The sequence below is a fragment of the Crocodylus porosus genome, unplaced genomic scaffold, assembly GCF_001723895.1.
Source record: "Crocodylus porosus isolate Cpor-Errol unplaced genomic scaffold, CroPor_comp1, whole genome shotgun sequence".
Lineage (NCBI taxonomy): Eukaryota > Metazoa > Chordata > Crocodylia > Crocodylidae > Crocodylus > Crocodylus porosus.
Window position 1 is genome coordinate 41,853,469 of NW_017728949.1, and position 25,192 is coordinate 41,878,660.

At 40.6% G+C, this 25,192-nt stretch overlaps 1 protein-coding gene across 4 annotated transcripts in view; it reads right to left on the minus strand.

Moving 5' to 3' along the window:
* Nucleotides 1-15,403, minus strand: part of MAP3K20 (mitogen-activated protein kinase kinase kinase 20) — a 125,828-nt gene extending 110,425 nt beyond the window's left edge. Inside the window, exons 1-2 of one of the 4 annotated variants that reach the window (XM_019554090.1) lie at nucleotides 15,005-15,403; nucleotides 8,207-8,396 (exon numbers count right to left, since the gene is read on the minus strand). In XM_019554090.1, the coding sequence (XP_019409635.1) occupies nucleotides 8,207-8,396; nucleotides 15,005-15,120 (306 nt within the window). In that variant the 5' untranslated portion in view covers nucleotides 15,121-15,403. Of the gene's footprint in view, nucleotides 1-8,206; nucleotides 8,397-8,535; nucleotides 8,718-11,120; nucleotides 13,880-15,004 lie in introns of those variants that run through there. The other 3 variants (XM_019554092.1, XM_019554091.1, XM_019554093.1) reach the window with 3 other exon arrangements.
* Between the last annotated feature and the right edge of the window lie 9,789 nt (nucleotides 15,404-25,192).

Here is a 25,192-nt window from a genome sequence, read left to right on the forward strand (position 1 = left end):
CCCTTTTCCCGCCTTCCTGCACAGAGGAATTCCGTCCTGCTGCGCCCCAAGGATAGCCTCCTTGAGGAGGGACCACCCTTCCTGGACCCCCATACTAGCTACCCCCTGGGCTCCGAGTGCCTCCCTGACTACTGCCCTGAGCACATTGAAGTTGGCTTTCCTAAAGTCAAGCTTTTGCGCTGTGCTAGTTACCCTCCCCACCTTTCTCTGAATTGCAACTGGATCATTTCATGATCACTGTCCCCTAGCCTCCCTTGTACAGGCACCTCTCCCACCAGGTCATCCCCAGAGGCTAACACCAGATCCAGTATGGCGTTTCCTCTAGTGGGGACATGTACCTCCTGCATGTCCTGTATGCATATGAGGAACCTTCGTGAGTGGCTAGACCTGGCCGACTGCTCCTCCCGGTTGACGTCAGGATAACTCATATCACCCATGACCACAACATCCTTTGCACGCACGGACTCCTCCAGCTGCCTGGAGAATTCCAGATTCAGCTCTTCCTCCTGATGTGGTGGCCTGTAGTAAACCCCTACTACCAGATCCCTCTTCCCCCTGCCCTCCTTGAAGTTTGACCCATGAGCAGCATCTGTGTAGCCCACAGAGGGGAGCCACTGCCCTCGCCCCCACTCCCTGGCCCTGCTCAAGAAGTATTTCATACGCATACTGGATAGTAGAGTATTCCTGTTAACACAGCTTTTACTGTATTAGGAATGGTCAGTAAGAAGAGAAGCAGAACAAGAGGTTAAGGAAGAAGAGATTGAAGAGGGATGGAAGGCCCAAGTAAAGGGAGAGTAGAGAATAATTTTCTCCTCTGTCTAGTTTAAACCTAGGGAGGACTTTTGGTCTTCAATTTGTCTAAAGGTAAAGCAGCATAAAAATCTTCTTTTATCACTGATACTATCATAAAACATGTGACTGTAATTTGTGTCTGCATTATGTCAGAGTAAGCTTATATATATAGCTACTGAATCTTAAAATTCAATCAATAATGTGGCTTTTCAGACAGTTATTTTGTGTTCTCATGCTTCCTTAACTAAGAAAGCTGCCCCTTCCCCCCACTTTTTGCATTAGTTGTTTAATTATTCTGCCAACTAATAGAAACCTTAATGCTTGTTATAAATAGCCTTCTCAATGACCAGTATCTCAACTTTGTAGGATTTACAAAATTGTCTTAACTTCTTGATGCCTTATGCCATAACAGCTTCCTTTAATAATTACCTACACCCCAGGGAATTATGTGCTTAGATTATGTGTCTGAAGTGGTACATTTTTACACATGTGTAAGAGACTGGCATGGGAAAATGGAAGAAATGCTCTACAGGAAAAAGAGCAGAAGAGTAAACTTTGCAGTGGAGATGTTCTTACTAGATGTCTCGGCCCTGTCCACAGCTATTTGTTGACGAGAACAGTAGACTACTCACATTACTCTACACATACACAGAACAGTATGTTTCATGAGTGCTGCAGAATTGCTGCAGATGACTACAGAGCCTTCCTTAGAGTCAAGTATTCTGAATTATTTTTACCAAAAAATAACAATAATAATAATAATAATAATACATGTTAAAAAAGGACAAAGTGAAGCCAAAAGCAAGGACAGCCGCAGACACTTTTTCATATATATTGAGCAGGTTCTTACAAAGCTTTCTTCTTCTTCTATGTACTCTGCAAGTTAACGTGAGATTTTTATAATTGCTAACAAAAACATTCTATAAAATCTGACTGATACACATTATAGATTTGTAGTACCTGAAGGATCTCAGAAGATCATCTAATTCTTAATCAGCCTCAAGGCAGGGGAACCTATGACTAGACCACCCCCTGCAAAGATATATCTAACCTATTCTTAAAAGGCTTACTAATACCAGGCTGAATATATATACATACATCTCAAGTTAGTAAAACACTATTAAAAATGCCTTTCATAGTGTATACCTCCCAGAACTGATAGCTATTCAAGGTTTGGCATCAGGAGTCTACAAACTACAAGCAAAAAGAACATTTCTATTTTTAGTTCTGTCTATATTAAGTATCAATTTCAATTTGGTTTGTGTTATTCTGTTTTACTCTGTTGCTTTACTCTTGTTGCTTATGAGAGTCATTGGCAGTACCTACTTTTGTGACCCAGATTTCACATTACCACATACTCTCTTTTAAGACTGCAAACATTTATGAGGTAGTCAAATGACATGCATGTGATTACGCTCCTCATATTTGGAAGCTACAAATGTGTGCACCCTTTACTGGAGAGACCCATCTCAGAGATGCATCATGATGTGAAAATGCAAAGAAGCTGTCTTAGTTTATCATGGTCCAAGTGTACTTCATGCAGCAGTTTGAAAAAATTAATAAAATTCTTGACATCATTTACACAGGAAATACTGACAATATTAAACTAATTAGCACTGGCAGTTGTCAGATTTCAAAGAACACAGCAACGAGACTAATGAAAACATATTTTTACACTTGATTATCAAAAAAAATCTAACTACACTGTATTTGCATGACCAAACAGTCCATAAAACATTAACAGCATTTTTCAAAAGCACCAAGACTAATGAACTGCTGGTTCTTCACCAAAATGTAATTAAAACAAAGGTAAATGAAAAAAACTAAACCACGATTCTCAATCTTGTTCCTCAGAGCTTGTACTGCAGTTTGGACAAGTCGCTATCGGCACTTTCTATATATACTGTAAGAGATGCATTTTCTTACTGCTAGTATGATACATGTAACTAGGATGACCATAATTATTTTAAGGAAATTCAAGACAGGGGGGCAACGTGGGGCATGTACATGCATACACACACACACACACATTCTGAGGGTCACCAAGGGACATGTGCATTCATGTACACACACGTGTGCCAGAGCAGGACGTGTGCAGGGCCAGAGGGCGGAGTGCATGTGCAGCAGTGGGCAGGGCCGGAGCAGCTGTTGGGACAACAATGCCTTTCTAACTGAGGCTAGGGCTGCAGGCTGGGCCAGGATGTACCGGGAAGTGCGGTGCCTTTCTGACCAGGGCTACAAGCTAGAGTCAGGGCTTGGGGCGGGGCACTGGCTGGTTTGGGGGCGCTGTGTGGGCTCTGTCCGACTCACAGCTGTGGCCCCATCCTGGCACCTGCAGCCGCAACCTGGCCGCGCACCCTGAGCCAAGTGGGCACAACCAGCCCTGGTCCTGCACCTCCCTCTCCGGTTAGGGCAGGGCAAGCTCAGACTTTCTGCGCTGGGCTGCAATGTGGCTAGCTTCGCCTAGCCCAGCCCAAGGACTCACAGCCAGGATGCAGCTGAAGGTACCAGGATGGGGCTGGAGCTGTGAATCAGAGTGGGACAGACAGAGCCCACATAGCAGCCCCAGCTCCAGTGAGAAAGGCACTGTGCTCCCGAACACACACCCCCTCAAAATCTGGGACTGTCCCAGCCAATACAGGGCATATGGTCACCCTACATGTAACTGAATGACCCTTTATGTATGAAAGTGTATGCGTTATAAAAGAAAAAATAAATAAAAGCCCCAGATAACAGTAATAAATTAGCATATTATCATGGACCATTAACAATTTAAGGAGACCTTGGCAAACTATTAGAGTACTTCTAAGGAATAGCAATATTAAAATTTAATTCTAATATTTCAGGCAAAATTACACTAATAAAATCTGAGTTATGCACCAAAATTTGCACCTAAGAATTAGTACAATTCTTGGCACAATTATTTTTATTTACTCATAGGTTACTTGTTGTTATAAATCTCATTTACAATCTATATCAAGAAAATCTGCTACAAAAGATACCTACGGAAATAAATTGCTGCACCATAAGAATCTCAGATTCTTTAAATTCTTCTTTAAAAATAAAGAATAAATATATTTCCAGTTGCATGCCTCACTTATAAGCAATGGTCACTCAAAAGTCATGACAGAATCCATGACTTGTGTACCTTTCAAATTTATTCTTTATTTGTTACATTACAACTGAAGGGATTTAGGCCAGCAGATGTTGTTCAGCCAAAATATACAGTGTCACTACATAAAACATTACATTTCATCAGTCCCCTCCAAAGGAAATCTATGCAGGTGAGTGTTAGGGAGTCCTGGAGATGTGCTGTAATATGCAGGATAAGACCTCTGAGCCCAAGCCAACTCTGACTGATCTGTCAAATCAGAGTCCCCAACCTGAATTCATTCAGACCCCAGACAAAAAGAACCAAGTAAAATTCATGGGTGTAGCAGGACATATTATCCCTTGAAAAAATGGCCAAAAATTATAGTTGGGGCACGTGTCCAAGGGAACAAACCAGCATTCCTGTCACGTAGCAATATTATCTGACACAAATTTTAATCATCATACTACTACAGTATTTTGATTCAGGAAATGCTGCTTTCTGTAAAGTAACCCACAAATCACCAATTGGTCTGGACTGGATAAGTGAAGCTGCAATTTTAATAATCACATGGTGTGTACACTTGTGGTTTTCAAAATTAACGGAAGTCTTATACTGAGTTTTGGTTTTGATATTTAAAAGAAAGTCTTGCAGAGTATTTTTTCTATTTATCTGCAGTTCTACAAAATGTGCACTCCCTTTTCATATCCAGTCACAATTTATTGTTTTGCTGATAAAAAGTTGGTGTCTTACAAAGTTCTTTCCATTTCTCACAATTATTTTATGATGTCTTCCAATAAAGCTGTATAAGGCAACACTGAGCAATGCCCAGTGGTATGTTTATATGCTTCTTTGAATATGTATTTCAGTCGGGTATGTAGTTAGACACTCATTTTATGTGCTATAACTCATCCCACTTGGCTACCCCACCCTATCACCATTTAAAAACTCTAATTTTTCTCTCTGACTTCTAGTTTATTTGTGTTGTTTTTAAGTACTGTTGAAAACCCTAAGTAATTTAAGAAAAAAAATACAGTGGCTTTCTTGGCTAGGCTTCTGCCATTGGAACTGGAGCTCCCAATGACACTCCATTCCTGAGAGCGAGGTCCCTCAAAGCTCTATTGTTTTCTCTTTAATCAACTGTTATGGCTCACTGGTAGTAGTTAATAAAAACAAAAGATAATCAGTCGGGGAGTATAAAAGAATGGGTATTTCCCAAAGGAAGTTTCCTTTCTAAGGTGGCAAGGGCAATTGTTTTCTCAGCTTAAATATTAACTATCCAAATATCTACTAAACAACAAAACTATATACATCTCTAACAAGTAACTGTTCTGCTTTAGTCAGAAAGGTAGTCGCCAGGATGATCACATTTAGTCATGCATTATGCTTTTCAGTCGTAAATCTTGGTAAGCTTGATAAAAGGTACCTTATCATGACCCCTACCATAACAGGACCCATTTAATTTCACTCAATTATCCCAATATTTAACACTATATCCTGCACTAGACAAAAGCAGCGGTTCTCAACCTTTTTGATCCAATGGTCCATCTTTATCCAACCCCACTTTCCACCCCATAACTGACCTCCCCCTCAATCTCATGCACAGCCCCATAGTCCTGGCATCCCACCCACAGTATCTCCAGAGACCACTGATGGACAGCAGGCTACTGATTGAGAACCACTAGACTACAGTATTTCAGAAAAGCCTTGATTTGAAGGCATCAAACAATGGAGAATCTATTATCTCCCTTGGTAGCTGGTTCCAAAGATTAATCACCTTTACTATTAAAAATATCATGCCTTATTTCCCATTTGAATTTGTCTGGCTTCCACATACTGGTTCTTGCTATGTCATCCTCCTCTAAATTAATGAGCTCTTTAGTAACCCATATTTTTTCATCATTAAGGGACAAGGTGTCTTCTTTGAACCTTGAATCATTTCTGCAGTAATTTCCTATACCCTTTAATTTTTCAAATTTCCTTTTAAAATCTAAACACCTCACCTGTACCTCATATTCCAATGTTCCAATGTTAAATCTCACAAATACAACATAGAAATACAATCGCCTCCCTATTCCTACAGACTACTCTCTTTTTTTGTATATTCAAGAACCTTAGACTTTTCAATTTGGATTCAGAAATTCAGCCACCAAATCGAGCTGAATCTCTGCCAAATGGAATCAGTGACTGAAGCTTCACACACCCCTAGTGCCCATCCTCCTTGTTATTCGCCATCCACCAACAGCTGTCATTTACCAATTTATATTTACTTCCAGCGATTTTCAATTTACTTCTGAATCATCAATGAAAATGCTGAACAGAAACAACACTAGCGTTGGTGACTGTGGAACTACACTAGGAATGACTGAAATGCAACAACGATTTCCAACTAACAGATACTTTGAGATGTGTCCATTAAGCAGTTCTTATTCCTTATTGATATTATGTAGTGCTATTTTTTTTTAAATCAGAATGGGCACATGAGCCAACTATGTCACCCAGTTGCAAAGAAAAAGAAATTCCAAGCCTAAAAGGATGTGGGATGAATCAACAGGAATGCTGCACACAAGTCAGAGGTGTTCCTTTTTATCGACTCAGGACCAGTAAGGCCTCATATGGAATTCTGTGTCCAGTTTGGGCTCCAAGTTTCAAGAAAGATTTTGACAAATTGGGAAGTATCTAGAGGAGATCAACAAAAATGGACTATGTGTGTTGTGAAAAGGTTGTGGAATCTCCATCAGTAGGAGTTCTTAATGCAGGTTAGACATTCACATGTTTTGGATGGTTTAGACAGAAAATAACCTCTCATGAACAAGGAGCTGGAGCAGGTGACCTTCCAGTTCTTAATTTTTTTTTGATTCTCTATCAGTAGATGAGTGTTTTAGCCTGTATCCTTCCTGCAAAGTGAGCCTGGGCTCTAACCCAAACCCCAAGCTGTGTCAGTTAACCTGAGGTGAAAGCACTATTTAGACAAGGGCTTTGAGTTTGTAGAGGGGAAAAACAGAGACAACATCCACATAAATGCCCAAGCTAAATCTGCAGTGAAGCGAAGCACCCACTGAGCCCTTTCCAGGGGTGCTGCAACATAGGTGTTATGGCAGCCAAGTTTAAATGTCATGCACACCTCCTGGGGTAGAAGATTGGAAACAGTTGCAGCCAGAGCACGTTCTTGCCACAGCACTTCCCACTCCAACCTCACACACTCCTCCAAAAAACAGAAATGCACCAGGCAGGGGTGGGACTATCCCACACCCCACAGTTTCCAAGAGGAGCACATAGGGTCAGATCAGGAAAGGCCATTGCAAAAGCACATGCTTCAGTCACCAGCTGCAGCCTTTTGACTGCAGACCAGAGGTAGGATTCCCCTTGCAGCCTCTCTCCCCCTTCCCCCCCCCCCCCAACGAGAAGCAGCTACTCTGTTGATGCTTTCACAGCCAAATTAAGGCTTTAACAGCCCTGATCTATGTAGATTAGTGGCAGCTAAAAGCAGATTAATGAAGTAGAGGATGAGTTCAGGGAGAGCTTGCAACTCCTGGGTGGGCCCATGCCACTGCAGGTAAGATTCCCCTAGCCCCATTCTCCTAAATTCAGCACAGTCCCCCTCTCTCTCCCTCATCTACTCCCCCTCTCCTGCCCATGGCACAGAAATAACTGTCGACACCTCTGGGATGTTGGGTTATTCCTTGGTTTGGTATTAGGGATACTTCTTTTGAAGTAGTATCAGCCCTGCCAACAGCTTTTAGTTTCTCCCTCCTTTTATTAAAGCTACATCTGTGACAAAAATTGGATGCAGGATAAAGTCCCCGGCACACTGTATTCTGGTCAAATGTTTGCTGTTTTTAGGCCAGTGGTTCTCAAGTGAAGTGTCATGAAATACATAAAAGTTACAGAGGGGGGGCCTTGAGCCTGAAAAAGTTAAGAACCACTGCATTAATCAGAAGTCTGATGTAAATAAGGCACAAGGGAAGAGCACAACAAGAGTACATTTGCTTCATTTCTACATAGCAATCCCTTTGGACAACGATATCCAGTGAAATGACTAGATCAACACGGTTAAACTTAAATTCTCCTGCTCCTGAGTCTCACCATGGACACATAGAGAAAGGTAGTAAAAGCATGAAAGAAATAATACTATAAACAGTCCTATAATTCAGCATGATTCAATTGTAACAACAGCCAGTTATTGGTTTTCATAATTAAAAACAAACAAAAAACCAACAAGGTCTTCCTTGATTAGCAACAGAGGAAGACATTAAAATCTAATTTATGTTACTCTGAAAATGATACATTATTCATATTAATAAAACAGAAATGAATTCTCACCTCTTTCTCTATTTTCAGCAACTTCTTCACAGCCACCTCTTTTTCCTGTGATATCCATCGGGCTCGATAAACACTCCCAAAACTCCCTCCGCCACAGTTTTCAAAGAACTGCAAGTCATCGAATTTAATTTGCACAAATGAAGCACTGGTAGACGACATCTCATAATGACAAAATGTTCCACAACAAAATCTGTAAGGAAAAGCTAATTAATACATCTATTCCATGGAACAATCATATTCCTAACTACTCCAAAGAAGGAACCTACTGGAATAAAAGTTCTATAGCAAATCCACTGAACACATCAAAGGAAAATAATCCAGAAACTCACGCTCCAGCAGCCTATTCAAGCATTCATATATTTGGTGCAGACTGAAAACCAGTTGCATGAAGAGAAATAGCTAAAAATGCTCCTCAGATATATACTGGTGTTTCCTGTACATGGTGAAGTAGCTCTGCAAAAAGCAAGTGTATCACCAGGTCTCCTAACATGAAGCACTCTGACAAATGGGAAATGTGCTTTCAACTATGAACTTGCATAGGAGTTCTGGAATCTGAAGCATGTGATCTCTCCATGTTGTGATCACTTCACACAAAATATACATAACCTAAGCAACTGAATATTCAGGCAGAAGTTCAGCTTACATCTACAGACTAAACAGCCTTCCTATGCTCAGAGGTAGAAGTACTTGCAAAAAAAGTCAAGCCAGAAAAGCTGGTCTCCTTCAGAAATTACTCTCTTTTGCTTTCATGCTGTAACAAAGCGTAAGTGTAGGATAATTTATCTTGGTTAGAATATGCACAATCCTGTTCATCCTGCCAAGAATGGATTTTACGGTTTTAAAAGATCAGACCATATCTGTTGCCAGAGGAACAGAATGTCCTTCCCATGGATTACAATGTGAAAAATCCTGTCTGCAGCAACATTTTAAAAAAGTTATCACCTAAGTGAGTGGACACTCACTGAGGCTGATTAGATAGATATGTGGATTATTTTTAAGGGTATTTTTAATAGTGGTAAGAACTAAAAAGCTTTTAATTCTCAATTAATTATATTACAAAACAGAAAAGATCCTACAGTTCATGTAAGTTTTCTACCAAGCTAGAAATCAGACTTGTTTACATACTAATTTGTAGCAGTATAATTAACTTGGTTTGGCTAAAGCAGTGCACTATATAGGTAACCATATTTCAGCTATAGCTTACTTTTAACCTCCATTTAAACTTTTTTTGTAATCAACACAAGCTAAGCCAAAACAGAACCAATTAAAACTGAAATATAAGCAATTAGAGACTTTGCATAGGTTAAAATGACGTGAGTTAAAATGATGCCTTCTTGGCAGGTGTGCCATAAATTAAACCCCCCCATGCTCCCCAAGTGCCACTCTGATCCCTTAGCCCTGCCTGACCTGCTTCTATGCTTTCTGCTCCCTGGCCTGTGTTCCCAGCCCAAGCTTCTACTCTATATTCTGCTTCCTGGTGGACCTGCTGCTGTGCTCCCTGCTTCCTCCCCAAACTCCAGTGGCATGTGTGCTGTAAGTTGGCCACGCCTGGTCTGGATAAACCAGACCATTGTTTTCTACAATGTTTATCAGTTTAGTATCCCAAGCATTGTATTGTTTGGAGTGCAGGGTCAAGGACAATCTTTGTTTGATGTCTGTGCAGTACCTAACAAAAAGATGCCTTGAACAGGGCTCCTGGGTTTACTGTAAAAAAGTAAGAGGGGCTTTTGTCCCTAGCTCTGCAATGAAACTACATGAAATCTGCTACAAACTTTAGACTGAATTTCAATCACTGTTTGGTTTTTGAAGATGATGAGATGCAAAGCAACAATGGCTTTCTAATTATTGCCTAGAAACACCACGCTGCCTTTTCTCACTTTGCTTGGTTAGTTTTAAAAATCTTTATTATCTACTAACAAACTCCAAGAGGTTAAAGATACTGGCTGACTAGACCACAATGTAACTTATGTTATAAACTTCTACTGAATTGCTTTTTCAGAAGGCAAATCTGAAACAGCCCAAGAGAGAGAGGCTAAATATAGCATAAATACAATTTATCTGTGAGTTAATGGGTTCCTTTACTCAACAATTCTTCAATGCCAAAAATATACTTTTATGACTTGTGGTAAGTTTTATTTTTCTCATACATATTAAGGCCTATTCCCCTAACCTGTGTCCTCTTTGGCCACATCTATTGTTCATACAAGTAAGTTTTGCTGCTTCTCTAAGCAGTACAAGTATGCAGGAAGCTTCCTGCTATAAGCATCTTACAATCTACTGCCTTTCTCCATCTATTTAATTTTGTTTACCAAAAAATCTCCAGGGCTTCAGGGGGCATTGGAATTATTCACAGGAGTAAAGTTACTTCTCTTATTCCACTTAGAAGACTGGACTCCAAACCAGACAGAATTGCGAAGAACTGATAACATTATTAGAATGGAGACACTAGAAGGAACAGAAAACTAGAGGAAAAGGAAGAAGCTGCTCAGAAAACACATCACTTATTTTTTGTATTGTATTTACAATTTTATTCAATAGTTGTAGTAAGATGACTTAACTATTTTAAATTAATCTAGAACCTGCAGAGCTAATAACCCATATTTTCACTTGTATTTACAAAGATTTATTAGTGCAGAAACAAGATCAACCAAGTAAGATTTGATTGGAAATATGCCACTTACCACTTGCTAGTACACTAGAGTACGCCAGAAAGCATAATTCAGTTTTATTAATATCAAGCATCTTTTGATACACTACTTTTTTGTCTTTGTTCATACGCCAAATCCTAAATTTCAGTGAATCACAATACATCCGTCAGTCCATGAAAAGTGATGGAAATTATATTTATCCCCTCCTTTCCAATATGAAGTTTATCTACAAGTTTTGACATATCTAAGTCACTGGCATAACATACCATTAATATATTTTAAGGATGATTCACTGGTTCATACTGCATTCTTCAAAATCTATCTTCCAAAGAACACAATGAAGATATTTGCAGGTAACCATGAATACAGGTAACTGAAATTAATAGCACTGTAATGCATAAACACATCCTCTTCTGGATTAAAAAATAGACATTTTTGAATGTTACTTCATATCTATGGATACAAGACAGTTAATCCTCAAGTAGAAAGATTTCTCCCTCAGAACAAAGGAATTAAAATGTTTGGAGTCACTACTTATGAGATGATTATACATACAGTTATTAATTAAACTGTCATCATGTTTTAAGAGATATTTTACAATTGTGTGGCATATCTACTCTTACATAGTGGGTCAAAAGAAAATTCCTATGTTTCATTAGGCCTGAGGCTGAATTTTTATAGTTTTGGCCTCCAAAATACACCATTCCTCCAGTCTTGAGCAATGCATTTTCAGATTTAAATCTTTCTAGTAAAAGTATTCTTCCACTGAAATAGTTTTCCATGGTAGTTCTCTTTGAAAGAAGGAAAACAGTTTCTTGAATATTCATACATCCCATAGCCCTGTCATTTTTTCAGAAACACAATACAGAAACTCTAACTGCTGTTACTGTGCTATAGCAGTGGGGTAGGCAATGTTGACAGGCTTTGTTGTTTATTAAATTAAATGAAGATGGAGCAGCTCAGTAAAACTGAATGATAAGCATCTGAAGTCTTTACTTGTCTCAAGTATTTTAAAGTCACCAATCACCTAGTAAAAAAAAGTTTCCTTTCTTGAATTCCAGTTTTGATTTCTAACAGTTAACGTGAGTTGGAAGTCATGCAACTGGGAAACAAAGTAATCTCCTTTGTGTTCCTTTTCTCTTTATAATACATTACTGTTGTAAGGATCTCAGAAATTATTGACCTTAACACCAAAGAGAAAAGGTTCAAAAAACCATTTTATTGTATGTTAAATTTCTATTTTGATTCCCTTACCAGGAATCTATTACTGTATATTGCTGTGTATCCAAACTTTAGCAGACCATATTAAGATTCAGTATGGCCTTGAACATGCTGAACTTTTATTAACATCTGCCAACTAGCTGCTACTGTCCATATTTAACCATGGGCCCCATTCACTCATCAGTGTAAGTAATCAATACAGGGAAGATGAAGCAGAATTTCTTCCTAATTCCTTTACTGGGAATGAGGCAAGAAGGGTGTTTGATCTCTCCAGCCTTTCTTCAAATATGGATATTGTGGGAACCATAGGAGATAAGAGGCACCTGCCATCAGCTTTTTTGACCTTTACTCTTGTCACGTGACCTTGCTAGCACCTGCAAAGAGACATGGTTCCTGGGGCCCAGCCTGTGATGAGAAGGAATTCCCACATCATGGGGCGAGAGGGAGAATAGCATAAATTAATTAATCCTACCTCAGGTTGTGCTGCGCTGCATTTTGGAATCTGAGAGAATCCAGCCAGTTCACTCCAACTCTTTTAAAGGGCTTGTATGTCATGACAGCAAGTAAACTAGTGAAGCAGAACTTGCTGCTTTATAGTGCCTTGGTAAGCACTACCTACTCTTCTCATTTACTTATCATAAAGGTAAAATGAGTTGCCATCAAACGTTTTAGAAATGAGAGACACAACAAAGTAAGATAGCTAATACAATCTGAGTTTGTCTCCATTCCAAAATACCTATGCTAGGTTTGTGGATTTATAAAACAGAGTACTGATCTGCCACAATTGCACATATATCTAGAGCTATTTAAATATGCAATTATTTGGCTTAATTTTAGCAATCTCATGACAATTTATTAAAGGAAACAACTAAATTATTCATTCCTCTGGCCTCATTTATGATTCTGTAAAATAGCCAAAGTAGTTTTCAGTATTTATTTTGGTAAGGCATGCTGCCAAAGTATTGCCAATAAAGTAGTACTACACTTGTGCTATCTTAAAATACAAAGCAGAATGTTCCAAGTCTCCTTATTTGGCAAAACAATTCCTCTGCTTTCAAAATCTTTGACCATCCATTTTTAGATTCAGATCTTCATGCTTTTATATTTTACCTTCAGTACTCAAAATGTTCAAATATTGTACTTGCAATAGCAAAATGCAAAATACATTGATTGACTATTTATTTTTCTAACTGGAAGGGACGCAAGGAATCTCTACAGTAATATGTTAACCTAGGGATTACATAAAGAAATTAAGTCTGAAGAAGGTTTTTACAAATAAAATAAAGCCATTACTGTCACATAGCTTATAATAAAATTTAAAGGATAAAGCATAGGTAGATTCCATGCATTCCTCCAAAATAATTATTTTTCTGATCTTCTTCCAATCTTGGTAATAACTTAAAATAAAAATCAACACTGTCAAGTTTCCCCAGACTTCCTAAATAAGTTTCACTAACTGGTGTAAAGTACTACATACAGTTCCTCAGATTTAAAGGTGGGTTTTGCACACTGTAGTCATACAAGTACTAAGGATTTGCTATCTTTTACTTGAAAACTGAAAAAATATAGGACTCCTGTTAATTTTATTTTCAGTCTTGTGCAAATAGCTGAAGTTTAAATAGCTGCTAGTTTAGAGAATCAAAACTTAAATAAAACTCAGCTTAAATAATTCTGAGAAATTCAGCAATGCGCTGTTTTGTTTTTTAGATATGAATTGCACTGCTGGTAGAAACCAAACAATGTGTGTGCCGCATTTTAAATGAAAAAAAACATACTGTCTGACAGGTAGTGGGCCACTTTCCCAATTTCAGCTATACCTTTATTTATGTATGGACAAGACATACTTAAAGAGTGTACACTATAAGGTGTACAGTATTCTGCAATCAGGTCTGTTAAGGCCAATTAGCCTCCCCAGAGGTGCATGTCAGACTGCAGGATGCAGGCTTCAACATTTTGCATGTTTTGAACTGTTTTGCTCCCTTAGCATCAGAAAGCCAGCTCCTATTTCCATTTAATACAGCAATGTAAGTTTGGTCTTTAAAGATGTTTCCAAACTATGCACCCCAGCCACATCTGCCACAGATAATCCAGTGCTTTCAAATTAGCTGTTTTAGTAAGCCACTTTTTATTGACTGGTAATTGCTGAACTGAGCTAGAGAGATGACAGTTGAAACACAGGGGGAAAAGAATGAAAGAAAGAAATGGGTTTAGCAAAACAGCAAAGATGAAAGAAGGAAGAGGTAAATATTGCTTCTTTTTGCTATGAAGAAAAGGGAAAAGAAACGGCTCCTGCTGAGGTACTGCCCGCAAAAAGATATAAAAAGGCAGCATGTGTTTGGTGCCTACGCTTCAACCTGCATATAAAATGAACATACTTGGAGTTTGTTTCAAGAAGATAAGAGGGGGGAGAGAGAAGAGGATTCTCAGCCCTGCCAAATGTTAACTGTTGAAGTCCTGAGGCCGGGCAGGTAGGCCTGGGCAAGCACGGCCCGGCCGGGGCAGGTAAGGCAGGTGTGTGTCGCTCAGCAGACAGGAGCGTGTCCCACGCCGGCCTCGGCCGTGAGCCAGCAGCTCCCCCGGGCGGAGGGAACCGCGCACGGGCCCCTCCCCAGCGAAAGCGGAGTGCGGCGGGGAGGCTGTTTTCCCACGAGAAGTTGGCCTGCTCCGCCCGGGACGCCTCTCCGAGGAGAAGGAAAGGTCAGGGCTGGGGGAGGCTCCTAGCCCTTCGCCAGCTGCCGCGGCTGGGAAATGTCCGGACGAGGAGACGGGAGAGAAGCGCACACGTGACATACCGCGGCCGCAGCGCGGGACCAGGCCCCGCAGGAGGCAGCTGCCTCCCGCGCTCCGAGTTGCCGCCAGTCCCGCGCCCCGGGGGAGCGGGGCGGCCAGGGCCGGCCCCCCGGCTACAGCGCCGCGCGCCCCGCCTCACCTGCGCCCGCTTCGCGCTGCACGCCCGCCCGCAGACGCTCGTGGGCGAGGCTGGCACCGGCGCGGCCGCTCCTCCGCCTGGCTCCCCGCTTCCGGTCCGCGGCGGGACTCCAGCATGCCGCCCCCGCGGATCCCGCTTGCAACAGCACCGCCCCGCGCACGGCGCCCGCCCGCGGGCCCCTCCGTGCGCGCCGGGCCGGGAGCTGCCTCGGCGCTTCAGCTTGTCCTGACTAACGTGCGCTGGACATGGGCATCCCCGCTGCCCAGCCCTTTGGCCAGGATTCGTCCCCCGCTTGACATGAACGTGAATGTTGAAGAAGAGCAAGCCAAGCTGAAGGCGCTCAATCAACCGTCCTTTCAGGGGTTGCGTTTAGAAATTTCCGCTTTCGCTTTCCTGTCCAGCAGCTGCCCCTCAACACACACACAGAGGAGGCAGTGGAAAAGAAAAGCTTTGGGAAACAATTGCTTTAGGCTGATGTGGACTTCCTCATCTTGCCTTTCGCAGGCAGCCTAACAGCACAGGTCAGATATTCTCCCTGTTTTCTGAACCCCAGAGCAGCAGCAGCAGCAGCAGCAGCAGCAGAGAGGTTGGGATGGGAATTCTCCTTGCCGTCTGAGGGAGGTGACAGGAAAGAGTTTGGGGCACAGGAACCTGCCTGAGAGCACCGCGTGTGCGTGGCTGTACCAGAGGGAAAGGCACATGGAGATGTTCTGGCACGTGATGAGGATCCTGTGCTGCTTCCCATTCCCAACTCTGGTACAGACGTCTTACATAACCTTGGAAAGGCCTGTTCCAAAGCCATTTTAGGGGTGCTGGCTTCTCACAGCTCCAGAAGTCCCTGCAAGAGTTAATGAGAACTGAGAGTGCTTACCAGATTCATCGTATTAAAATCCGTAAGGCGCTGAAAAATCAGAGTGGGATTTAAAATAAGGACTTGTAAGAAGTGCCAGCCTCTCTCTCTATTGTGTACCTAAGAAAACATGCACAGTTGTGTTTGCTTCATGTTCTGTGACAATGAAGGCAGAGAAAAGACATGAATTGAAATAAAACTTTAGTTTCATCTTGTATCTTTTATTTTACTCCTTCTCACTCGTTAGAGCCACTGGAGGAATGTATTGTTATGCTTATAGCTGATACACAGCCTTTAAGGAACAATCCAAACATTTTTTTTTCTCAGTGTTATTCTAGAGAATAGATATGAATACATTAATAAAGTATCACACTCAAAGTAACCTGTAGAACTACAGAACGGTAGGCCAAAGCTTCTGAGAGCAGTGGCCAAGGAGTCTCTGTCAAGAAATGCTGACTGAGGTGATCAGGTGAATCCAGGCTTGCCATCTTTATGAAACATTGAAAAACTGGTTTCTTTGAAAAAGCTTTCTCACCGTAACTGGTGCCTTCAATCTGAATATTCAGTTCCTAACTGCTTCTAACCTGCTATCTCCAAACAAACTCTCTCTCCAAAACACTGTCCAAGAGTGTTCTAAACCAGAAAACACTGGTACTTCTCCACTATTCATCCCCCTTTTCTTCCCCCCGCCCAGCCTCTTTCTCACCCATTGACTCCTCAATCTACATTTTCACTGACTGCCTATCTTATATGCATACCAGCCCAGCCTCTGGCTTCTTTACTTTTCATTCCATCCAGGAAGAGCGCACATCAACTACTCAAACTTCCTTAGCCCAATGAAGGGTTTTTGAACCCAAAAGCTTGCTTAAAAATTGTTCTTCAACTACTTAAGTTGGTCTAATAAAAGATATCAGATTCACCCAAAGAACCTTGTCTGCCTTAAAGCAAAAAAGGTGTTCTTGAACTAAAAGGAGTCTCCAGCCCCACTAAGTCTAGCCCTCAAATATAGAAAAGTGTCTCACCTAATTGTAACCATGATTCTTCAAAGTGTTAATGTGGCCCCCACTCCTGGTACAAAAGTACTTTGAGCACAACATTCAAATCTTTAAAACAACAATGTGCATTGGAGAGCACCTGAGCTATTCATGTCACGTTAAAAATCAGTAGCAATCAGTGGCACCTGTCTCCATGACCACCAGTTGGCTCACTGCTAATTCCCCTCTTGGCCAATACCCCACCACTGACTGGCACATAGAAGGGCAACTGACAGCAATCAGTGGCAAGGGAAGTAGCAGCAGCAGCTAAAGAGTACTCCACTTTAGTGTAGCCCAGACTCATAAGGTTTGGGAAATGCAGCTCTACTGGACTGTGCTATGAGGCTTGGAAAAAGACGTACATTAGACCCATGTGATAACAGACATATATATAGTGGGTGATCTATTTAGATATCCCCCGTAAACAAGGAACCTGCCTTTAAGAAGTAATGGTTATGATAAAGACAGGAGTTTGTCTAAAAGTATTTGTCTTATCAAGGTAGTATAGCAAAGACCTTGAAACATGCAGAGTAGGTGCATCTACACGTGCTTTGCTGTGTGGTAAATTAATTGGCTCTGCAGTAAAGCATCACTATCTACACATGCACCAGTATCAGGATACAGTACACTAATTAACTCTACTGTAAGATATTACTGTACTGCGCTGAAACGAATGTGTAGATATTCATTGGGGCATAAATTACACCCAGTCAGTTCAGCTGTCCTGGCTCAAAAAGCTGCTGTCCCAGGCACACGTGTAGATGCTTCACTCAGGAGCAGTTAACTTTGGCACAGACTACTTTGGAGTTCATTGCTTCGCATTAATTGTGCATGTAGATTCACCCAGTGGCAACATCCAGACAAGTGCAGCCGTGTGATATGTGGCACCGCAGACAGCGGTATGTGGTGCCACACAGCGCACATTTGAGTCCACTCCATACTGGAAGGTAGCAGTGCAGGAGTATTTTTGACCCCATGAGATCCCAGGATAAAAAAAAAAAAACACACACACAAAATGTGGGGCAGCATGCACTGCCCAAAACTGGAGCCTAGCCAGCCAGAGCCACACTCCAGCTGCCAGCCAGGCTCTGAGGAGCAGGATCGCTACAGTTGCAGCCCAAGGAAGCCCTCAGGACCTCATGTAAGGCTATTGGGGCCAACACAGTTGCTGGCCGCAGCCTCCCCTACCCCACCTGGGGTAACCTGCCACGTACCAGAGGGCACATGACACAGGCATTCCCTGGGGACAAGTAGCAGTGGCACAAGTTGTGCCACCACTTCTTGTCCCCAGGGAAACAAACGTCCACGCTCATGTGAACACAGCCAGTGTGTCTGTTTTCCCCTACAGACAAAAGGGAACTTATAAAGAAAACAGCATTCTAGCCAGTGTTCATAAGCAGAACTCCATCTTCATTCTCCTGGACATGTCAGTGTCACATCTGACCACAGTCTTTTTTCCCCTGAAATATTAGAACCATAGGGTTGGAAGAGAGAAAGGCTAGAAACTCCATAAACTCCACCAGGGACTTTACTTTTCTATTGTTTTTACATGGAGGGAGCTGAAATACTAGTTACGTGTAAATTATAAAACCTGCTTTCTGGAAACAGGTAAATAGTGTTCCCTGCACCAAGTCTTATTGCTCTGTATGACATACATAGTTGCATGACTTTTGTAACAGACGAAGTTCTAGCCTTTGCCTGCTCTGCCTCAGCATTAAAAAGACATGGCACATGCTGGGGCTTCCTTAGCCTCTTCTTTTTTGTGCTCTTCTCAGTGACTTCTATGTTCCTGGAGAAAGCCTTGCATCCCAGAGATAGCTGTATTTCAAAGGTATTTTGCATATACAGGTTTCCAGGGGAAATAACTATAAGTTCTCTGCTTGTCTTATGCATGAGATCAAACTAGATTATCACAATATTAGTATTAAAATCCTATTAGTATTAAAATCCTATTAGTAAAACACTATAAATGTTAACATCTATGAATCTGTATATAATTTTTTTAATATTTCCTGAATCTGTTGCCTGAAAGTCATTATTTATGTGTAAAATACCATCAGAAATGTAAAAGACAAAAAACAGTATGGCCTATTGCATCATAAAAGATGAACATCATAGTGAATCATATGCATTCATCATACAACATCATGATTCACAAAAATGTACATAGTATCAGAGTGAATCAAATAAATGTATAGAATCTGAAAATGGTGAATCACTCACAATCATTTAACCATTTGGAGAATGCTTTGCCTGAAATATTTTGTTTTCTAGGGTCAATCTTAAATTAAAAACAGTGATATGCAATCTTGTGTATATGGGAATGGAATAAAAAATACTCTTGCGTTTCAGGGCAGCATCTCATCAATATCCTAAGCTCTTGAATTTAATATGCATATTATTTCCTGTTAGGAAAGGAAGGAAGAAGACAGCGTTTCTTCACTGTGTTGCTAGTATCCAGCTCAGTTACAGTCTATCTTGTCAGGATAGAGCCTACTTGCCATAGCCTTTATATCAATAAAAATGAGATATTCACAGTAGGTTTGGGGAAGGCACCAGAAATAAATATAAAAATCTACCTTGTGCTGTTTTGGGGAGAAAAAGATAGAGCTAATGTCATATGCAGATGACACAAAACTTGTTCTCTGGAGGAGGACAGGTGCTGTATATTTAGTCTCTTAATGTTGTGACTAACATGTTTATTCCCCATCTGAGGCAACTGCCAGTTATTCAAATGATTCTGAAATATATTTAAATATGAAATTGTTTGACTCACTGGCAACTGCTTCAGACAGCAACGCACATCGTTCCTTTCAGAAACCTCTTTTTTATTTTATCCCCACTAACCTATACAACACAAGAATTTGCATTTATAATTTCTAAGTCCTGATAATAGGAAGGGATATATACTCCAGTAATGCACAAAAGAAAAAGTCATGGGGAGGGGACAGCATTTCCTACAGTGCACAAGCATGACAATCTTCATCAGGAATTTTATTAATGCAATGGTAGATACAGTGTTAAGCTGCACCTACTGCATTAGTGGCCATGTGTCACACTGAGTAAATAAGAAGTCAGCCTTTGGACATTATGAATATGCTATGCCCAACACAAGACCTAAAATATCATGAATTAAGCCTCCCCCAGGTAATGAAACTGGCTTATGGAATTTAAATTTATATATTTTGGTAGTATCTAGGTTGTAGCCATATTGGTCTAGAGGCAAAAGGAATCAGAACTTGTTGTAGCAGTCTTTTATTAGACAAACTAGATTTTTGCAAAAAAAAAATGCAATTAAAAAAATCTAGTTCGTCTAATAAAACATATCACCTCTAACATTAGCTCAAATATATTTTGGTGGAGTTCTTTTCATTTGTCCTTTGATTTTTGAGTCTGAATCTTTCCAAGCTTTTGTCTATAACCAAAATGACTTCAAATGTATTTTAAAAAAGGAAAGCTGAGATTCTCTTGGAATCTCATGGCTGCAGAAGCTAGGATTTTAAGTAAACAGCAAATTATTGGTGTCAAAATAAAATCACAATAGTTGCCAATACTGGATAAAATGAAAGGGATTAGCTAGTCTGCACTGCTTCTCTTTTTGTTTATTCTGGTTTAACACTGTTAGTACCTCAGTGATGTCTGTGGAGTGAACCCTGGTTTATACCAGGATTGGAGAGGCAAATCAGACCCATTAATGGAGCCAGAACCTGACTTATCTATATTTGTTAGTGCAGATTCTTCCATTTGTAGAGAGCCCCAATGTAATAGCCTAGAGGAGAGAAAATACAGTACAACCTCATAAATCCAGCACCAGGCACCTGCCAGAAATTTGAAAACTCTGGATTTGTTAAACGAGGGCAGTGGCCAGTTGCAGAGTGGTGGGAGGAGGGGAGTGTAGTGGGAGCTGGTCCTGGAGCAGCAGCCACACATGAAGCGGCAACGTGGGGTGGTGAATGGCAGTGGCAGCCGCTGTGTGTAAGCTTCCCCCTCTGCTGCTCCAGGACCAGCAACCGCTACTCCCCAATCTAATGTATTTTTTAAAAGTGCTGGATTTTCGAGAATTCTGGATTTCTGATATTTGGATTTATGAAGTTATACTGTATTTTAAAAACAAGAAAATGGAATTGTAGAACTACAAAAAACTGACAGGGGTTTAAAGCAGGTATAGTAATTTTTTTAAACAATAACTGTTTGAAGTTGAAGCATCCATTTAACTTGTCTTATTAAAGTCCCTTGGTAGACTGAACACAGTAAAGCTTTGCTACCTGCCCTAGCTACCTGTCTAGGCAGGCTAGAAGAGGAGTTCTGCTCAACATTTTTCAGGAGATCAGCATTAAGATTGTCTTGGAGCTGAAGATGGGGTCCTGGGCCCAAGTCTATGCATTGCCTATATTATCTTCATCTTGTAACCCTTTACAAGAAACATGGAAGTTTTCTTTCTGGGATGATGTAAGGATGTCTGCACAGTACTAGAAGGTATGATAGCAGCATGAGTATGCACTCCTGTGCAAGCCTCACTCTAGTTAGTTTGAGTAACAGTAATGGAGAAGATGCAATTGTGCCAGTTTTGTGCAGTTTATAGAAGCTGTCCAGGGACCCTGCACATGAATTCAGTTTGCTTGCCTATGCTGAAGGCCCTGCAAGTCTGTCTTCACTGCTATCGTTACCAGTGCTAGCTAGATTACAGCTAATGTGCTACAATCACCCAAAATGCAATTCATAGGGGTGTGCAAAATGAGCTGTATTCAATTCAGATTCAGATTTGGCCCGAATCAGGGACAGTGATTTGATTCATTGATTCAGATCACTGTCCCTGATTTTATTCAGTCAAATCTGAATCTGAAGATTCGATGCTGATTTGGAGAATCAGCGATTCAGCCATAGACACTACTTTAAATGTTTTTTCTACATACCTCGAGGTACCAGGCGCAGCACAGCTCATGAATGCTGCAATGCTGGGGCAGATGGAGCATCCTACAGGAGTGCGGTGGGGGGGCACCTGCATGTTCAGCAGCAAACCCGGACTGGAAGTACTTCTGGTCCACTCCCAGGTCTGCTGCAAAGCACACTGGGGGTGCTCCCCCAGACCCAAGAGGCACCAGTCACTGAGCTGGGGGAGGCATGGGGAACGGGCCCTGCATGCTCCTCAGCAGACCCAGAAATGGATCAGAAGTGCTTCTGGTCCACTTCTGGGTCTGCTGCCGAACTCACTGGGGAGCTTCCCACACTCCTGTGGGATGCTCCATCTGTCTCAGCACTGCAGCATTCATGAGCTGCCTGGTATCTTGAGGTAGGTAGAAAAAACATTTAAAGCTGTGTCTATATCCAAATTGCCGAATCTTTCCGAATCTCTCTGAATCCACTCAGAGGATTCTGATTCAATTCAGAGAGATTAAAAGGTCTCTTGGTTCAATTTGGATTCAGAGATTCAGTCACCGAATCTCCTCAGAATCAAATCAGGGACTGAAGCTTCACACAGCCCTCCTAGGCAGCATACACTGTATTTGGCTATGTCCTAGAGCAGGGGTCAGCAATGTTTTTGGGCATAGTGCCCAAAACACCCATAACCTAAATTTGTAAGTTGTTGACAGTAGGGGTGGATGGCAGGAGAGCCGCAAAGGGCCCAAACCTTTTTGTGGCAGCGCAGCCCCAGCCCCTTCCTTGCTGTCTGCCCTGAGGTGCACATGCCAAGCAAAGTACACTCTAACAACCTGTACTGGGGGTTGCCAACATTTGTCCTAGAGTCATCCAGTGCATTCAGTGGCCACATTAAAGAATCTCCATTAAAGTAAGGATTATACTGTACTGATTGGTAAGAGTAGTGGCCATGGCATGAAGTTTATGTGCTCCAGAAGAGTTTATGCTAACAGATGAAATTCTTGTGCCGATGAATATCAAAAATAACTTTGACAATAGGGCCAGAATTGCATCTTTTTTTCTTAATCTTTAGTGGGGAGGGGAGAGTGGGGCAAAGGGATGATGGTAGAAGGAAGATACAACTGTGTGGTAAAGGAGAACAAGTCGTACAACTCTGGGACTCAACTCCCATATTTATTTTCAGATTATCTCACCAGTTTAATATCATTCAACAATGTTTTGAATATTACATAGAAAAATAAGTAACTCTTTTAAGCTATTTATCTGAGTTATTAAAGAATAAACATGTAAGTATTTAAAAGGCATTTACCTACTAAAGCTGTAGGTACAAATGCATGAAGGCATACAAAGCCATGTTCTACTCAATTGATTTTATGCACATTGGCCTATTTTTATAATTGTATATTCTATATGTACATTAAGGGTAAGCTTTGTGCATAATTGCTTTCTAAATTTATTTTTCATTTTGTAAAATGTGCTTGCCTTTTGCTCTTGGCACATACACCATAAAGAAATACAAACCTTACAAAAATTCTATATCAATAACACAAAGATAACAAGAAAATGTTCTGTTTCTTGATTTTATGTGAAAACTCTGAGAAAATTATAGCTATTTTGCCTGTAATATCTTTTTGCTGGCATCAATGTTTTTAGCAGATTATTTTACTGAACTATAATCTGGCAGCAAGTCCTCTGCTCAGTTACCATTTCATTATATATTTTTAATTGTATATGTAGCCCTCATGCTATTTCTTATATTAAATTTTGTGGTCCAATAGACTTTAATTTGCTGTTCTAATTTCAGAGCAGTTTTTCTCCAAGATGTAATACATATTTAACACTGTTTTCTTTGTTTTAAATCTATACTGAATTTATCATTACTTCACCCATTTCTGTTTTCTAATCTGCACTAGCGCAAGCTCCATTAAAGCCGCAATCCATTGATTTCTCCTTTTGTTTTTTTTCAACCAGTTGCTTGGCCAAAAAGGACCCTGGTGTAAGCAAGCATAGGCCCATTGGATAAATACAAGGTTTAATCAACTACCAAGAGCACACAACATTTAGCATCTGATATTTTAAAACATCATATACCACTTACTATATTTTCACTCATTATTTGATCTATTCATCTTTTTTCTGGTGAGCTGACAGAAACCATTGTATTATGTAACCATGACCTAAGGTTGGTACAGACTCTTCTTGAATTAAATGGAAATTAATGAACTAATACTTCTGCCTTTTTGCTGTTTCTTTAATGCACAGAACATTGAGTAACATTGTTATAACACCTTGTATATCCCATTTTGTTCATGTTTGGTTTCCTGAGGCATTACCAACAGAAAACGGGCCACAATTCATTACTGGCTCAATCCAGCAATTCTTTTTGATATATCTGTTCAAATATATAATTTTAACTCTTCAGTCTGTGCTTTCTAAAAGATGAGTAGAAAAATCAGTACAAATAGTAAAGAACCAAATTAATAAAACCATTATATCCATGTTAGTTGATAGAATGCTTTCAGACATAAGGAGGAAAAGTACTAAACTTATTAGTGCCGTCTTCTAGCAAGCTTCTGGAATCCAAGCTGATGGATCCATAACAGTTGCAAAGAGCCTTATGTCATGCAATTAGAATAAAAGAAACACTAGAATAGGAATGACATTCCACATAGGAGGGAAACTTACCTGCTAAAATAAGAGCACTTCAGAGTGAGCTCTACCAAAGCAGAAAGCATCTAAATAAAAAGGACATCAGCTTTCTGATTCTTCTGGACATCCAAAATTCTAGTGACAGTATTGTAAACAGAAGCAACGCATACTTTTGCCCATCATTGACCAGGAAAATCACCAAAAGCAGGAAATATAGGTAGCAGACCCACTTCAGTGTCTGAACCAGCATCTTCAAAAATAATTGTTTTACAGGAAGTGGCGCCGTGACAAGAACAGCATTCAGAGGTAGAAAGATATGGATATTGACAAATGTCTAGTAAGAGAGAAACTATTGTCTGTCGGGTTGTTCAGACATCTTTCATCACCTTTATTCTAGACATTTCCATGCGAGTCTACTTGAATTGGCTATACTGAGTTATTTTCAACTGGCAATGTTTTATGCGGTTTGTGGATTTTTAGCTAAAAGAAGAGATGCTAATCCCTGACCTCTCCCATGTGACGGTATAGCTTTTTGTAACTTTGTCCTTTATGGATTTGGGCCAGGAAATAAGTCAGTCTCTTGCCAGGATCCATACATGTCATACTTGGATTTTCCAAGAAAATTGTTCCAATTTGTGTCAGTGATAATGCATTCCTCATGCATTTTCATGCAGTTTTCTGGGTTTATTTTAAATTGCAAGTGAAATTTGAATGCTGAATCTGTAAACAAACATATCTTTCTGAAGTATCCTTTGACAGTCTGAATGTAAATGAGAG